This window comes from Acipenser ruthenus, chromosome 15 (genome assembly GCF_902713425.1).
Source record: "Acipenser ruthenus chromosome 15, fAciRut3.2 maternal haplotype, whole genome shotgun sequence".
Lineage (NCBI taxonomy): Eukaryota > Metazoa > Chordata > Actinopteri > Acipenseriformes > Acipenseridae > Acipenser > Acipenser ruthenus.
In genome coordinates, this window is record NC_081203.1 from 12135677 (window position 1) to 12154065 (window position 18389).

Genomic DNA, 18389 nt, shown 5'->3' on the forward strand with positions numbered 1-18389 from the left:
CTGCTCCTCTCCCTCAGGTGGTGGTGGTGGAGGCAGAGGCAGAGGCAGCTCCTGCTCCTCTTCCTCAGGTGGTGGTGGTGGAGGCAGAGGCAGCTCCTGCTGCTCTGCTCCTGGCGAAGGCGGCAGGGGCTCCTCCCCTTCTGGCTGCGAAGGTGGCAGGAACTCCTCCCCTTCTGGCTGCGAAGGCGGCAGGGGCTCCTCCCCTTCTGGCTGCAAAGGCGGCAGGGGCTCCTCCCCTTCTGGCTGCAAAGGCGGCAGGGGCTCCTCCCCTTCTGGCTGCAAAGGCGGCAAGGGCTCCTCCCCTTCTAGCTCCAGCAGGAAAACCAGCAGGCATGCTCCCTCTGCTGGTGGCGGCGATGGAGGCGGAACCAGCAGGTACTCTACATCTGCTGGTGGAGGTGGGAGCGGCAAGTCGTCCTCCCACGGAGGTGGAGGCAGAACCAGCAGGAACTCACCCTCTGCTGGCGGAGGTGGGACCAGCAGGTACTCTCCCTTTGCTGGCGGAGGTGGGAGTGACACACAGTCCTCCCATGGTGGTGGAGGTGGAACCAGCAGGAACTCTCCCTCTGCTGGCAGAGGTGGGAGCGACACACAGTCCTCCCAGGGCGGTGGAGGCGGTACCAGCAGGAACTCTCCCTCTGCTGGCAGAGGTGGGAGCGACACACAGTCCTCCCAGGGCGGTGGAGGCGGAACCAGCAGGAACTCTCCCTCCGCTGGTGGAGATGGGAGCGACACACAGTCCTCCCACGGAGGTGGAGGTGGAACCAGCAGGAACTCTCCCTCTGCTGGTGGAGACGTGGGCTGTAGACGTTCGGCCTCCCCCCTTTTGGGCTGTGGATGCACCGGCTCCTCCCTCTTGGGCTGTGGACGTTCAGTCTCCTCCCTCTTGGGCTGTGGACGCACCGACTCCTTCCCCTTGTCTCCTTTGGCCTGTGGAGGTGATAGGGTCTGCTGGTCCAGCAGCCAAAACCACCCTGACGCACAGGACACCCTCCCCATTGTGTAGGCTTCCCAGAAGCAGGGGTCTTCATAGGGGCAGTCCCCCTGGTCATGTCCAAACTCCCTGCAGATGACACACAGGGGAGCCCCTTCAGCTCTCCACTGCTCCTGTTCTGTGTCCCAGTATGGGGGTCCCAGTTGGGTGGGGTCCTGTGACCACCATCTCCTCCCACCTCTCTCCTGCTGCTGCTTCTGTTGTTGCAGCCTTCTGCAGCTCTTCCTCCTTCCCATACTCCTTCCTCACTCTCCTTTTCTCCACACGCAATAATAAAAAACAGAAAAAAACCCAAAAAAACCTCTTAAACACCCACCACGAGATAGAGAGCTGCAGGCTTTTTATACAGGTGACCATATTAATTCGGGAGATGGCCACCTTCTGCACGAGTCTTCTAAATACTGTGTGTGGATGGGGCTTCCCATCCACGCTACTAAATAATAAACAAACGGCTACACCGTCACTTCTATAAACAAAACAACAAAACAACAAAACCTGCGGCGTTTCGCCGTCATATTAAAACACTAAATCATAACGATAATATTAATACAAAACACTGAAGGACGGCACCTCGCTCGTCCTATATAATAATAAAACAAACAAATACAAAATAACACGGACGGAGGGGGAAACCCTGTTCTAAAATAAATATACACATTTAATCAGCAGGGCTTACTATCGCCCTGCTACAATCATGTCTGTAGAAACTACAAAATGATTATTGCAAAAGTCTGCCAGAAGCCATAATAGTCGTAGTAGGCCTACAGTATTTTATGTTAGATTTTGAAATGTCACATTTTTCAATTTATCTGTTTTTTCTTAAGTATATGGAAAACTACAAAGCGTTATGTAATTATATATACTGTATATATATATATATATATATATATATATATATATATATATATATATATATATATATATATATATATATATATGTTCCGATCAGTTAAACCAGTTACTGGGATAATCTGCTTGGTATGCTGCAATCATGATTAAGTTAGTACAGACTTGCAGGATTTTCTGGTCCACATTTTAGTCCACTTGACAAAAAGGAAAGAAGAAACAGCATTCTCTGTTACAATGCTCCCAGACTGTGGAATAAACCGCTGTCTGATATTAGCTTCACATGTTCATATTTTTAAAATCGCTTTAATTAATTTTATTGTAACTTTTAAAGCACATTGAGATATTGAAATATGAAAGGTGCTATATAAATAAATAAACTTAAACTTAATGTTAAAAAGCTATTAAGTTCATATTTTCTTTAAAAACATTAATAACCCATGTTGTACATGTAGTTCAGGAGGGGCTAAGGAACGACATCCCCCAGAATGCCACGGGAGGGAGCCAGGAAGAGGTACACCTGGCTCTAATTATAGATGAGTGCCACATGCCTGCGATTAGCAGGGAGGTATATAATTAAAGGAAAATGTTTGTTCTAGGCAGTCTCCAGTCTGTGTGAAGTGAGGCTGTCACTGTGTGAACCTTTTTGTTTGGGCTTAAATTTACGGTGTGTTTTGAAACTGGTAAACAGCTTAGCTGTCCAGGATGTGCAGTTAGGTTCCGGAAAAGTTTAGTTAGCACTCCTGTGTGGAGTTAGGCTTTTTGTTTGTTTTGTTTAATTTTATTTATTGTCAATAATAAGTGCGCAAAAGCGCTAGAATTGTAAATCTTGTGTCTGGGTCTGTGTCTATAAGGGCAAAATGAACCTGAGCCATAAGGCTCTGTTACAATATAGATATAGATATGTAGTTGTAGTCAAAAGTTTACATACCCCAATGGAAATATATAATTTCTAGAAATTTCTTGACAACAAATAATAATAGGAAAAATCTTTTGTAGCAAAAGTTTTGCTTTTGTGGATGAGGAAAAAAGTTACAAGAAATAGATGCCTACAATTATTTATTTCAGCAATTTTTTAGAAAACCCAAAATGCTCATTCAAAAGTATTCATAGGACAAGGAGAAATACATTAATATATTGTAGTAATAATAAGCTCTTTTAAACAATTAGGATATTTGTCAGTGAGCTTTTGACATGATTCTTTAGTGATTTTTGTCCATTCTTGAACGGAAATAGATCTGGACTTTGACTAGGCCATTCCAGAACCTTGATTTTATTCTTCTTTAACCATTCTGAAGTAGATTTTGATGTGTGCTTTAGATCGTTGTTGTGTTGGAACATCCAGTTGCACTTTTAAACCAAGTTTTGTAGTAGAGATTTTCAGATGATTGGCCAATATCTTTTGGTACGGTATGGAATCCATGGCTTTATGCCGATGTTTGGGCACATATGGATTATTATACAATAACCAAATACATTCGGAACAGCAAGGTGGGATAGTTTATGTTTTATCTTTCATGTAGTGCTGATGTACCCTTTGACATTCGCTTATCCACATACACACTGTATTGCAGATCTATAGACTTTAATTGGATGAAATGCAGGAATCAGAATTTATCATATGCTGTCTGTCTGACGTTATGGTCTAGCCTTGTCATTGTGACACTACTATCAAATTTGATTGGCTGGTATTGAAAATGTTGCCTTGAAAGTGTTGCCTGAAAAATACAACATCGTCTTAAGTGGGAGACACGTCGCCGGGGTGTTACCGTGGTGTTGCCCAGGGTGGTCACACAAGGCGACAACCTGGCAACATCTGTCATCGCTTTGTTGCCGTTGACAAATGTTGCCTGTGTGACCAGGGGAAAAACAGCCCCACAGAAGGATATTACCATGTCCATGCTTGATAGTAGATATGGTGTTCTTTTCTTTGTTCGCCTCACCAGATTTTCTCCAAACGCAACGATTATCAGCATGACCAAATAGCGCAATTTTCTTTTTTCTTTTTTCTTTTTTATTCATCACTCCACAAAACCTTTGACCAGGACTCCTATCCATCATTCAAATGCCGTTTTGCAAACTTTAAGCGATTGTCCTTGTGACATTTTCTTAAGAGTGGCTTTTTCCTTGGCCTATGACCATTGAGACCTTCACCATGCAATACTCGACCTATGGTTGAAATGAAAACTCCAGTCCCACTTGCAGCCAATTCACTTTGAATATCTTTGGCAGTCAATCTTGGATTGTTATTAACCATCCTCACAATTCTTCGACTTGTTTTTGGTGAAAGAACCTTCTTTCTTCCAGACCAAGGGAGCGTTGTGACAGTACCATGTGTTTTGTACTTTTTTTTTTTTTTTTTTTTTTTAATTTAGTCGTCGCCAATTATTTTTACCCCGGTTTTCACCCCAATTTAGCATGCCCAATTATTATCTGTATCCCCGGCTCACCGCTCGCAACCCCCCCGCCGACTCAGGAAACGGAGGCTGAAACACGCGTCCTCCGAAACGTGCTCCTTCCAAGCCGTCATTTTTCGCACTGCAGATCCACAGCAATGCTACCAGACCTATAGTGCCGGAGGACAACACAGATCTGGCGGCTCCGCTGCAGAGCCACAGGCGCCCTATCGGCCACAGGGGTCGCTGATGCGCGGTGAGCCGTGGATTCCCCTGCCGACCTAAGCCCTCCCCACCCGGGCAGCGCTCAGCCAATTGTGCGCCGCCCCCTAGGAACTCTCGGTCACGGTCAGCTGTGACATAGCCTGGATTCGAACCAGCGATCTCCAGGCTATAGGGCACATCCTGCGAGGAGCGCCTTTACTGGATGCGCCACTCGGGAGCCCCGCCTGTGTTTTGTACTTGATAATAGAAACAATAGTTGAAATTGGGATACTCAAATGCTTGGAAATCTTCTTGTATCCTTCTCAAACTTTATGACAATAATTAATTTTCTGCCTAAGCTCTTCAGATAGCTCTTTACTTTTAACCATATTGACTTATTGGTAATGACAGCAATCATCCTATGCCTAACCCTTTTATACTCTCTAAGAATGTTCACCTACAATCCAGCATTTTCTACTTTCCTAGAATTAGGTTCTGCATTATCATATTGAAATTCCTAGCACCTTGTTGACAATACTATCATAGCATGATATAGAAGGCTGTGTGGTCCAGTGGTTAAAGAAAAGGGCTTGTAACCAGTAGGTCCCTGATTCAAATCCCACCCCAGCCACTGACTCATTGTGTGACCCTGAGCAAATCACTTAACCTCCTTGTGCTCTGTCTTTTGGGTGAGACGTAATTGTAAGTGACTCTGCAGCTGATGCATAGTTCACACACCCTAGTCTCTGTAAGTCGCCTTGGATAAAAGCGTTTGCTAAATAAACAAATAATAATAATAATCAAAGGGTATGAATACTTTTGAATTAGCATTTTTGGAGTTTTGTAAAAAAAAAAATGCTGAAATAAATAATTGTAGACATTTATTTCTTGTAACTTCCTCGTCCACAAAAGCAAAACTTTTTTCCTAAAATTCTTTGTTTTTGAGACATTTCTAGGAATGATACATTTCCATTGGGGTATGCAAACTTTTGACTACAACAGTGTGTGTGTGTGTGTGTGTATGTATATATAGACACAGTGCAGTGTTTCTGAGATGATATATGATGTACTGTAGCACCTATGCTGATACAACTATAAAAGTTGTTTCAGATAATCAGAGAGCCATTCAATTATTATGCAGCCACAACACAAATTCAGTTCACGCCATGTAAATATACTCTCAACCATACAGTTATAATGCTAAATGCTATAGCCGGTCAGTTATAGTAACCCTGTGGAAGGGCGAGAGTCCTGCTTGTAAATGAATTGTGGTGTTTTGTTGGTGGTTGGCAGGGATGGGGTTAATTCCTGTCCCTGCCAAAAACATGTGAGAATGTGGCTACTCCCAAATAGAATAATTGGTGATAAATGGGAGAGAGAAAAAAATATATATATGCTCCTGTATTTTTATGTAAAACCTCACCGTGATAGTGACAGACATGGGTGAGGGATTTTCGGTTTCATTTATTTTTGTTTAAACTTTTATTTTGACTGGGTTAGCTGTGTTTTGTTGTTCATTTTGGTTTATAAAAATAAACCTTCAACACTTCAGTTCTGAGTTTCCTTTCTACCTCCTGACTACCATAGAGTCCCGGCCACTCTACCACAAACCCCTAAATAAAACCTACATCACAACTGAATTAGACGCAGTTCATGCACAGTATGACTCAGAGTCATTGCTTTAGTTCTATACCCACTTCGGCGCCACCTCGCTTAACCTGAGTAGGTACTGTGCCTGCACTAGACCAGACCACACTGAGCTCAATACATTGACAGCACACGGAGAGAAGGGACCGTAAACTTGATCTCCAAAGCGTTGCTTAAATGATAAATTGAATAGCATCACCTGGTAACCGTGGCAAGGATTACTCTTGGCTGCCTGTGTGAAACGGTTCCCTTGGTAACCAGGGGCTGCTACTTGATTCATAACATGTCAAAAACATGAAGGTTACCACTATGGTACCATTTACCTTTACCACTGCTACCATTGCACCTTAGTAAAGACCTGTTGCATTATACCAGGATCGAGAGGAAACTGTACATCATTGCGCCAGTAGTGACCACAATGAGTGTCACACTGACAGGAGATCAAGATCAGAATTTCAGAATGATGATGATGACGACGACGACGACGACGAAGACGACGACGATTCCTCAAAGAAATCTCCAAAATCTTCCAATATAACAAAGTCCCGAGAACTAATGTGATCCATATGTGTCTCCATCCATTTACGTTTCCTTCCATATGATGATGTAGATATCCTTCTGTCTGGTGTTAATGGCTGAAGTGTAATGCTGGCTCCAGGGATCAGCTTATTTTGCCTCCCTGGCGCATCAGCACACACAACGGCCGCGATGCTGGCTCCGGGGATCAACCACAGTGCGGCCTCCCCAGCGCATCAGCATGACAACCGTCTGGATTGAGCTAAGTAGGGTACATCTCTGGGGTTTTCAAGTGGGCACCTTCCATCCTCAGTGTTTCGTCGACTAGCCCACGACACCAGCATCACCCCCCTCCGTCCCCCACTCAACTCAGCCCAGCTTACTTACCTGTCCCCAGCCAGAATCTTTCCGTCTCAACCACAGCCAGTTGCTGCTCCTCTCTGCTGCTTCAGATAAGTTCTTCACTGTGTGACGCAACTCTTGGCCACTGAATCCGACGTCTCTGAGAAACCGGGTTGTAGAGTGTGCCACAAATCCTCGACAACCCACTTCCACTGGGTAAACCCGAACTCTCCATCCTCACTGTTCCGCTTCAGTGGCTAGTTGAGCATACCGCAGTTTCTTCCTCTCATACGCCTCATCTACAGCATCCTCCCATGGCACTGTTAACTCTACCAGGTGAACAAGGCGTGCTGATCCAGACCACAAGACAATATCTGGTCGAAGGTTATTGGTGGCAATCTCAGGTGGAAAAATAAGCGGTTGACCAACATCTGCCAGCATTTTCCAGTCTCTAGCAGCTTCCAGTTGTCCTGGGCGAGGATTGGTTTTAACACCCTTTCTTGGTGGTTGCTCTCCTGGGCGGAGGAATGTTGTCTTTTGTGTGTAATGTTTTGATGGAACAGGTGACAACTTATTGGTCATGTTACGCTTGTCTTCCAATGCTAAGGCCAAACATCGCAGCACCTGGTCATGGCGCCAAGTAAACCGTCCTTGGCTAAGAGCCACCTTACATCCTGTCAAAATGTGCTTTAATGTTGCAGGTGATGAACACAAAGGACATGAGGGATCCTCTCCTACCCAGAGGTTTAGGTTCTGTGGTGATGGGAGAACATCATATGTTGACCTGATGAGGAAACTGATCCTGCTCTGTTCCATTGACCATAGGTCCAGCCAATCTTGCGTTGTTCCACACTCTCCCATCTCATCCATTCTCCCTGCTTGGCCTGGGAAATGGCCTTTATACACCTCATCCTCTCCTCCTGCTTTTGCACCTCGTTGACTACCAGCTTCCTCCTTTGAGCTGGGGCTGCCTTGTGCCATGTAGGAGGAGTTGAACTGAAACCAAGACCCCCTCTTCCATGCTGAACTTGCCCCATGATATCACCAATTCGAAGGGCAGCCTTTGCATCTTCCACAGCTTTCTTTGCCGCCCACTTTCTTCCAGTTTTCAACACAGGTGCTGCCTCCCTTACGCATTTATCGCGTGACTCTACTAATGTCATTTCCAGTCTGACCTTGGCGCACTTAAACTCCTCGGTTAGAGCAGATACTGGTAGCTGCAGTATTCCTTTACCATAAAGTCCCACTCTGCTGAGGCAGCGTGGAACTCCCAACCATTTCCTGATGTATGAACTGATTAAAGCTTCCAGCTTCTCTACTGTTGTCAAAGAAACCTCGTACACAGTCAGTGGCCACAGCAACCTCGGCAGTAGACCAAACTGAAAGCACCAGAGTTTTAGTTTACCTGGTAGAGCGCAGCTGTCTATGCTCTTCAACCCTTCCACTGCTTGTTGTCTAACTTCTCCCACACGAACTGTGTCCTTTAGATCCCCGTCGTACCATCTCCCAAGACTCTTCACTGGCTTCTCAGACACTGTTGGTATTGCCTCACCATTAATGAAGAATGTTTTATCTACTACTTTGCCTTTAATTATAGAGATGCTCCTTGATTTAGTGGGCTTGAATTGCATTCGTGCCCATTCAATGTTATTGGTTAATTTGCCCAATAATCGATTAGTGCAGGCTACTGCTGTAGTCATGGTTGTCATGTCATCCATGTATGCTCGAATTGGTGGTAGTCGCATTCCAGAAGCCAAGCGCTCTCCTCCTACTACCCATTTTGATGCCCTAATGATTACTTCCACTGCCATGGTAAAAGCCAGTGGAGAAATGGTGCATCCTGCCATTATTCCAACCTCTAGGCATTGCCATGTAGTGCTGAATTCTGAAGTTGAAAAACTGAATTGCAAATCTCCAAAATAGGCTTTCACTAAATTTATGCAAGGACGGTTTACTTGGCGCCATGACCAGGTGCTGCGATGTTTGGCCTTAGCATTGGAAGACAAGCGTAACATGACCAATAAGTTGTCACCTGTTCCATCAAAACATTACACACAAAAGACAACATTCCTCCGCCCAGGAGAGCAACCACCAAGAAAAGGTGTTAAAACCAATCCTCGCCCAGGACAACTGGAAGCTGCTAGAGACTGGAAAATGCTGGCAGATGTTGGTCAACCGCTTATTTTTCCACCTGAGATTGCCACCACTAACCTTCGACCAGATATTGTCTTGTGGTCTGGATCAGCACGCCTTGTTCACCTGGTAGAGTTAACAGTGCCATGGGAGGATGCTGTAGATGAGGCGTATGAGAGGAAGAGACTGCGGTATGCTCAACTAGCCACTGAAGCGGAACAGCGAGGATGGAGAGTTCGGGTTTACCCAGTGGAAGTGGGTTGTCGAGGATTTGTGGCACACTCTACAACCCGGATTCTCAGAGACGTCGGATTCAGTGGCCAAGAGTTGCGTCGCACAGTGAAGAACTTATCTGAAGCAGCAGAGAGGAGCAGCAACTGGCTGTGGTTGAGATGGAAAGATTCTGGCTGGGGATCTCAAGCACAATAGAAAGAAAGAAACGCTGATGTACAGGTAAGTAAGCTGGGCTGAGTTGAGTGGGGGACGGAGGGGGGTGATGCTGGGACGCCAGAATCACCGTCAAGCCCTCTTGAGGTGTCGTGGGCTAGTCGACGAAACACTGAGGATGGAAGGTGCCCACTTGAAAACCCCAGAGATGTACCCTACTTAGCTCAATCCAGACGGTTGTCATGCTGATGCGCTGGGGAGGCCGCACTGTGGTTGATCCCCGGAGCCAGCATCGCAGCCGTTGTGTGTGCTGATGCGCCAGGGAGGCAAAATAAGCTGATCCCTGGAGCCAGCATTACACTTCAGCCATTAACACCAGACAGAAGGATATCTACATCATCATATGGAAGGAAACGTAAATGGATGGAGACACATATTGATCACATTAGTTTACTGTAAAGGTACGTCTTAGTTGGTGCTTTTCTTGGCGAGAGCCGAGTTCAAATCAGCATGAAGTTTTAACATCTACTCTCGTGTAATGGAAATCTGCAACTGCATTGCCACAGAAGATAATTTGGTAAGGACATATATGGGTTAAAATGCCAATATTATGTATTTATTGTGAGGCAGAATACAAAATGCAGAATGGTGTATAGAATGGTGTTTTTAGGTGGTGCCAGCTGAACCATTATCTCAAGCATGTCAAACCTTCTTCATATGATCTGTATTGACTCCCACACACAGTGTTCTTTAATCTTTTTAGGATTTACTGACACTTCCAGACCTGGCATAAATCTGACTGAGATTGAAAAAAATAATAATTTTTAAACTCTGTAGAACAAGGTGATTATTCCACCTTAACTCTCACATTATAAGCACAGTATTTTATCTGCAATATCTTTCATCAGTCCATTTTTCATGAGCTATGCATGCAGTGAAATCCCTGGGGTAATTTAATTTTATTTATTTTCCTCTTCAAAAACTATTTAGATTTTTACTTACCACAAACTGACTGTTGGGTGTGGTTTTGAATGCTAATATAGCCTGATTCTTAGCTATACTGGCACACTGCGAGTATATGCTAACCCTGTACCATTTTAATTAATGTAGCAGTACACTTGCCGAGTAGGAAATGTCTTTTTTGAATTGCATGTGAGGTTATATAGTAATTGCATTGTAAATACATAACCACAGGTGTAAATACAGTGTAGTTTGTAATTAAGCACATTGTTGCATTTTATTTTCACAGCCATCTCTGTAATTACTGTGTTATTATAGTGTAGTTAATGTAAAGTTTCTACAAAGCCAGTAAATAAACAAAGAAGGAGAGGTAAGGGGTGGGGTTTTCAAAAGTTTGTAAATGATAACTCCAGTGTTAATCAAGAAATCGGCATGTAGCATTCATTGATTTTAGCATTTTCAAGCGTTCATTATGCTTATTTTGTTATTAAACAATTGTCCTAATGTGATTTACGAAATGATGTTGATTTACGAAATAATGTTAATATCTTAACGAGCAGTGCTTGTGCGGCTATTTCTTTTGTTTGTGAGGAAATTTAAAAGCAAATCCGTATTAATTGTCATAATTTATCAGGAGTTCATTTGCACTTGGAAAAGGAGGGTTTAAATTAATGAAAACAGTATATAACTCACCTTGAAACAGAAATGTAATAGGCCGTGGCTGACGATACAGAGAGAGTGTGCAGGACCAGAGTTAGCCTTTTCTAAACTTGTGGTTATGAAAGAGATTTATTCACTTGTTTTAACCATTTGTAACCTTATGGAACATTTGTTGTATTGCTAAAATGATATTCCGTTATTTGCATGTGTAGTGTTACTAACAAGAAATTATCAATGCAACTGTAGCCTATTTGAATCCTGCATCTGTACATTATATGACAGCTGACCTCTACTGTAGATTTTATTTGAATTTTACAATCTTGGTATAGAAAATGGCATATTAGATACTACAATAAAGTTTCCTTGGGTGATTGCGGATTTGCAATGCGTCCTTGGCTTTTAACACCTCTGTCTTATCCTCACAAGAACGAAGAACAGGCGTACAAGGGCACACAGATCCACTACGAATGTGATCGAGATCATTGACATGAAATTTGACTTTATGTAGAATGTACACTTTCACCTTCACACGTTTGTATGCATATAAAATGTTCTTATAATACTGTAAGTGTAACATGTTGAGTTTATTTATCATGGAGGCGAGTAAGTGTGCAAGTTGAGATTCTCTGGACTTTGTTATATTGGAAGATTTTGGAGATTTCTTTGAGGAGTCGTCGTCTTTGTCGTCATCATCATCATTCTGAAATTCTGATCTTGATCTCCTGTCAGTTTGACACTCATTGTGGTCACTACTGGCACAAGGATGTACAGTTTCCTCTCGATCCTGGTTGATGAGAGTGAAGCTGCATCCACACTGGACTTGAGTGAATAATTTAAAAGTCACTGCAGTCAAATGGGTGACATTGCTTTGAAATAGAACTCTCTGAAATAGCGTCTCTGAAATAGAACTCTTTTTTTTCGTCGCAACTGGAATGAAACTGACAATCAGAAGCAAGGTTAACACCCTTGACACACGTCAAACACATGCTGGAAAACACGTCACGCCTGAAAACATGTTAATCATTTTATATAGTACCAGTAGTCGAGCACCGAGACATTTTCTTTCCAATGGTGCAAGTTGCATAAAAATAGGTTTATTCATAAGCAAAAATAAACCGGACCATACATGCAGTCTATATAGCCAGCATTTAAATGAACAATTTGCACTTTTGCACTCTCTTAAGAATTACACAAAAATGAATGTAGCCATGTATCAAAACATTCTACTTTCTAATAATGTGATATGTTGTAACAATTGTAAGTCGCCCTGGATAAGGGCGTCTGCTAAGAAATAAATAATAATAATAATAATAATAATAATAATAATAATAATACGCATTCACACAACTTGTACATGTGGCCTCATTTTAAGCTATGGCTTTTTTTGGTTTGTTTGTTTGCTTTTATGATAAATAACGTTTTGTTCACTAAATTGTTCTGTGGCACAAATAACAAGAAGAATGTCGTTACATATGCATAAAGCGAAGTTTTGTGGAGATTTACCAAAAAAACTAAAATACTATCGAGGTCCTACTATTCTATACGTTGTAAAACAAAGCCAACAACTCGTTTGTATTCTGTGTGACACATCCCAGCATCACCAAGCTCATAGTTTGATAATGAGCCTGTGGCGGAGTGTCCCGCCCCTATTTATTATTATTTGTATTTTTGTTTGCGGCGCGGGTAAAAGCGCCGCGTCTTTTATTATTATTTAAAAACCCCGTGAGGATGCATGGCTGATCAGCTACTGATTACTTAAATAGCTGACAGTCATGCATCCTTACCAAACGCGTGCAGACTCTGGCCAGGAGCAGAGCAGCAGGAGCTGCCTCTGTCTCCACCACCACCAGGAGCAGGGCAGCAGGAGCTGCTTCTGTCTCCACCATCACCAGGAGCAGAGCAGCAAGAGCTGCCTCTGCCTCCGCCACCTCCACCAGCAGAGGGTGAATGCCTGCTGGTTCCACATCCACCGTCGTGGGAGGACTGCTTGCCCCTCCCACCTCCACCAGCAGAGGGTGAATGCCTGCTGGTTCCGCCTCCACCGTCGTGGGAGGACTGCTTGCCCCTCCCACCTCCACCAGCAGAGGGTGAATGCCTGCTGGTTCTGCCTCAACCGTCGTGGGAGGACTGCTTGCCCCTCCCACCTCCACCAGCAGAGGATGAATACCTGCTGGTTCCGCCTCAGCCGCCGTGGGAGGACTGCTTGCCACTCCCAGCTCCACCAGCAGAGGGTAAATACCTGCTGGTTCCGTCTCAGCCGCTGTGGGAGGACTGCTTTCCCCTCCCACCATCGCCATTGCCTGGGGATGGCTGTTCTGCATCGCCTGGGGCTGCCTTTTGTTCTCCACAGGACACAGGGTACGAGGGAGAAGTGGAGCTCCCGCTGCCGCCTCCATGGCCAGGGGCTCCCCTCCCGAGTTCGCCTTCCGAGGGTCCGCTGCGGCTGCCGTCGCCTTCCGAGGGTCCGCTGCTGCTGCCGTCGCCTTCCGAGGGTCCGCTGCTGCTGCCGTCGCCTTCCGAGGGTCCGCTGCTGCTGCCGTCGCCTTCCGAGGGTCCGCTGCTGCTGCCGTCGCCTTCCGAGGGTCCGCTGCTGCTGCCGTCGCCTGGGGTCGCCAGGGATCCTGCTTCGCCTGGGGTCGTCGAGGGTCCGGCTTTGCCTGGGGTCGCCAGGGATCCTGCTTCGCCTGGGGTCGCTACACGATGGCCGGAGCTCCATGAAAGGGAGCTGCCAGAAATGAAGAAAGGGGGGGAGGTCAGGAGACCAGCTCCCCCAGCCGCACTTTCGCGGCTGGAGATCATGTGGTCGGAGCCCCACGGAGGGGAACTGCCGGCCATGAAGAAGGGGGGAGAGGTCAGGAGACCAGCTCCCCCAGCCGCACTTTCGCGGCAGGATAGAGTGTGGCGGGAGCCCCGGAAGAGGGAACTGCCGGCCACGAAGAATGGGGGGGTGCCAGAGATTCCACCATGGCCACCCCCCAGAAGTAACTTGCTTCCCCCTCTTCCGGGACTTTAAGACTGAGGGGGGAGGTGGCCGTTGGGGCCATGTGTGCTGCGCACAAGGGGGGGCATGTGTGGCGGAGTGTCCCGCCCCTATTTATTATTATTTGTATTTTTGTTTGCGGCGCGGGTAAAAGCGCCGCGTCTTTTATTATTATTTAAAAACCCCGTGAGGATGCATGGCTGATCAGCTACTGATTACTTAAATAGCTGACAGTCATGCATCCTTACCAAACGCGTGCAGACTCTGGCCGGGGGATAATAAGATAATTACCAACTAGTTAATCCCTCGGCCAGAGTATATAAACCTGCAGCTCTCTGCACTTGATGTTGGGGTGTTGGAGTAGAGAGTACGGGGAGCGGAGAGAAGGAATAACATTTAAAAAACAATTGCTAATACGTGCTGGATTATCCAGCACGGCACTTACTTGTTTGTTTATTTATTCGTTTGGCCCTCGTGCCCTTTTGTTTGTATTTTGTTTAAATATTTTGTTTGTTTGTTATTAAATACGCTGAGTGCTTTTGCACTCAGTTTCACCCGCCCATCCACTGTTTGGAGTCAGTTACTTCCTGGTCCGTGACGTCATCCACCACACCACTGCGAGCCAGACTGTCACATATGGTGGCAGCGGTGGGATAAAACAAACGCCTCCAATAGCCGGACCAGGAAAGAAAAGCTCGTTTTTTTTGTTCGTTTTTTTTTTCAAAGTGTTTTTGTGTGTTTTTTGAGGGGAAAAAAAAAAAAAAAAAAAAAAAATATGGGAAGAAGCGGACGGAGGAAGCAGCAGCTACAGCAGCGTGGGGCCGGTCGCAGGTCCCACTGTAGCTCAACCATGCTGGACGTCTGCCCCACCTGCTTGAAAGGTGAGGAGTGGTGCTTTGCTGTTGGGGAAGTGGGTCACATAGCACCCGACCAACCCCCTCCATGGCAGGAGAAAGAGGAGCCAGAGCGTCCAGTGAGGGAGGACCTGCATCCTCCAAAGAGGACGAATGCACTCTCCTCTGAGGGAGTCTGGGACTGGCTGGTGGAGCCGGGGAGGGATTATGAGGAAGCCCTCCCTGCAGTGATCAACCTCCTGTGGGCAAGAGATGGGGAGCGCTGGGAGGCCTGGGAACAGCAACACCACCCAGCTTCCCTCCCAGACATCGCAGCCATGGTGTTCAACTACCTGGCTGCGGATATGGGAGAGACCCTGCTGCTGCCATCTCCAGCACAAAAGGGAGAGGAGCCATCGCTACCGTCTCCACCAGCAGAGGGAGAGGAGCCATCGCTGCCGTCTCCAGCGCCAGAAGGAGAGGAGCCATCGCTGCCGTCTCCAGCGCCAGAGGGAGAGGAGCCATCGCTGCCGTCTCCAGCGCCAGAGGGAGAGGAGCCATCGCTGCCGTCTCCAGCGCCAGAGGGAGAGGAGCCATCGCTGCCGTCTCCAGCGCCAGAGGGAGAGGAGCCATCGCTGCCGTCTCCAGCGCCAGAGGGAGAGGAGCCATCGCTGCCGTCTCCAGCATCAGAGGGAGAGGAGCCATCGCTGCCGTCTCCAGCGCCAGAGGGAGAGGAGCCATCGCTGCCGTCTCCAGCGCCAGAGGGAGAGGAGCCATCGCTGCCGTCTCCAGCATCAGAGGGAGAGGAGCCATCGCTACCGTCTCCAGCATCAGAGGGAGAGGAGCCATCGCTACCGTCTCCAGCATCAGAGGGAGAGGAGCCATCGCTGCCATCTCCAGCATCAGAGGGAGAGGAGCCATCGCTACCGTCTCCAGCATCAGAGGGAGAGGAGCCATCGCTACCGTCTCCACCAGCAGAGGGAGAATGCCTGCTGGTTTCGCCTCCACAACCTGGGGAGGAGCCCGAACGTCCTACGCCCGAGTGGGAGGAGCCCGAACGTCCTACGCCCGAGTGGGAGGAGCCCGAACGTCCTACGCCCGAGTGGGAGGAGCCCGAACGTCCTACGCCCGAGTGGGAGGAGCCCGAACGTCCTACGCCCGAGTGGGAGGAGCCTGAACGTCCTACGCCCAAGAGGGGGGAGTCGGTGCGTCCACAGCCCAAGAGGGAGGAGTCGGTGCGTCCACAGCCCAAGAGGGAGGAGTCGGTGCGTCCACAGCCCAAAGAGGGGGGAGTCGGTGCGTCCATAGCCCAAGAGGTGGAAGTCTGCGCTTCCACAGCCTTAGGACCCAAGCTGCAGTCCCAAGAGCCAGAAGGGGAGGAGTTACAGGCTCAACCCCCTGAATTTTTCTGGGGGGGAGAAGGGCAGGATGCTGGTGTTCCCCAGCAGCCTCTATTTATGCTGCTGAAGGGAGCACGGCACACGCCAGCCCAGCCGCCACAGCAGAGGGAGCCAGCACCGCCACAGCCTCCCTCTGAGTGGCCAGCATCCGCCCCATCGCCTCTGCCTCCACCACCACCAGGAGCAGAGCAGCAGGAGCTGCCTCTGTCTCCACCACCACCAGGAGCAGGGCAGCAGGAGCTGCTTCTGTCTCCACCATCACCAGGAGCAGAGCAGCAAGAGCTGCCTCTGCCTCCGCCACCTCCACCAGCAGAGGGTGAATGCCTGCTGGTTCCACATCCACCGTCGTGGGAGGACTGCTTGCCCCTCCCACCTCCACCAGCAGAGGGTGAATGCCTGCTGGTTCCGCCTCCACCGTCGTGGGAGGACTGCTTGCCCCTCCCACCTCCACCAGCAGAGGGTGAATGCCTGCTGGTTCTGCCTCAACCGTCGTGGGAGGACTGCTTGCCCCTCCCACCTCCACCAGCAGAGGATGAATACCTGCTGGTTCCGCCTCAGCCGCCGTGGGAGGACTGCTTGCCACTCCCAGCTCCACCAGCAGAGGGTAAATACCTGCTGGTTCCGTCTCAGCCGCTGTGGGAGGACTGCTTTCCCCTCCCACCATCGCCATTGCCTGGGGATGGCTGTTCTGCATCGCCTGGGGCTGCCTTTTGTTCTCCACAGGACACAGGGTACGAGGGAGAAGTGGAGCTCCCGCTGCCGCCTCCATGGCCAGGGGCTCCCCTCCCGAGTTCGCCTTCCGAGGGTCCGCTGCGGCTGCCGTCGCCTTCCGAGGGTCCGCTGCTGCTGCCGTCGCCTTCCGAGGGTCCGCTGCTGCTGCCGTCGCCTTCCGAGGGTCCGCTGCTGCTGCCGTCGCCTTCCGAGGGTCCGCTGCTGCTGCCGTCGCCTTCCGAGGGTCCGCTGCTGCTGCCGTCGCCTGGGGTCGCCAGGGATCCTGCTTCGCCTGGGGTCGTCGAGGGTCCGGCTTTGCCTGGGGTCGCCAGGGATCCTGCTTCGCCTGGGGTCGCTACACGATGGCCGGAGCTCCATGAAAGGGAGCTGCCAGAAATGAAGAAAGGGGGGGAGGTCAGGAGACCAGCTCCCCCAGCCGCACTTTCGCGGCTGGAGATCATGTGGTCGGAGCCCCACGGAGGGGAACTGCCGGCCATGAAGAAGGGGGGAGAGGTCAGGAGACCAGCTCCCCCAGCCGCACTTTCGCGGCAGGATAGAGTGTGGCGGGAGCCCCGGAAGAGGGAACTGCCGGCCACGAAGAATGGGGGGGTGCCAGAGATTCCACCATGGCCACCCCCCAGAAGTAACTTGCTTCCCCCTCTTCCGGGACTTTAAGACTGAGGGGGGAGGTGGCCGTTGGGGCCATGTGTGCTGCGCACAAGGGGGGGCATGTGTGGCGGAGTGTCCCGCCCCTATTTATTATTATTTGTATTTTTGTTTGCGGCGCGGGTAAAAGCGCCGCGTCTTTTATTATTATTTAAAAACCCCGTGAGGATGCATGGCTGATCAGCTACTGATTACTTAAATAGCTGACAGTCATGCATCCTTACCAAACGCGTGCAGACTCTGGCCGGGGGATAATAAGATAATTACCAACTAGTTAATCCCTCGGCCAGAGTATATAAACCTGCAGCTCTCTGCACTTGATGTTGGGGTGTTGGAGTAGAGAGTACGGGGAGCGGAGAGAAGGAATAACATTTAAAAAACAATTGCTAATACGTGCTGGATTATCCAGCACGGCACTTACTTGTTTGTTTATTTATTCGTTTGGCCCTCGTGCCCTTTTGTTTGTATTTTGTTTAAATATTTTGTTTGTTTGTTATTAAATACGCTGAGTGCTTTTGCACTCAGTTTCACCCGCCCATCCACTGTTTGGAGTCAGTTACTTCCTGGTCCGTGACGTCATCCACCACACCACTGCGAGCCAGACTGTCACAGAGCCATATCTGTTCACCAGACTGTTTTAAAAGGAAAAACTAAATAAAAGTCTTGCGTCTTGCCATGGCACACAACCTTGTTCTGTGTATAATTATTCATAAG

At 48.1% G+C, this 18389-nt stretch overlaps 2 protein-coding genes across 2 annotated transcripts; both read left to right on the top strand.

Annotated features, from left to right (window-relative positions):
* Positions 1 to 12723: 12723 nt before the first annotated feature.
* Positions 12724 to 14253, top strand: LOC131697543 (skin secretory protein xP2-like). The gene is made up of 2 exons (XM_058987180.1): positions 12724 to 13316; positions 13436 to 14253. Exons 1-2 carry the CDS (start codon positions 12858 to 12860, stop codon positions 14096 to 14098), a joined length of 1122 nt encoding a protein of 373 aa, XP_058843163.1. The 5' UTR covers positions 12724 to 12857; the 3' UTR covers positions 14099 to 14253.
* Positions 14254 to 15811: 1558 nt separating this feature from the next.
* On the top strand, positions 15812 to 17839 carry LOC131697544 (skin secretory protein xP2-like). Its single transcript, XM_058987181.1, has 2 exons — positions 15812 to 16902; positions 17022 to 17839. Exons 1-2 carry the CDS (start codon positions 16356 to 16358, stop codon positions 17387 to 17389), a joined length of 915 nt encoding a protein of 304 aa, XP_058843164.1. The 5' UTR covers positions 15812 to 16355; the 3' UTR covers positions 17390 to 17839.
* The last annotated feature ends 550 nt before the right edge of the window (positions 17840 to 18389 follow it).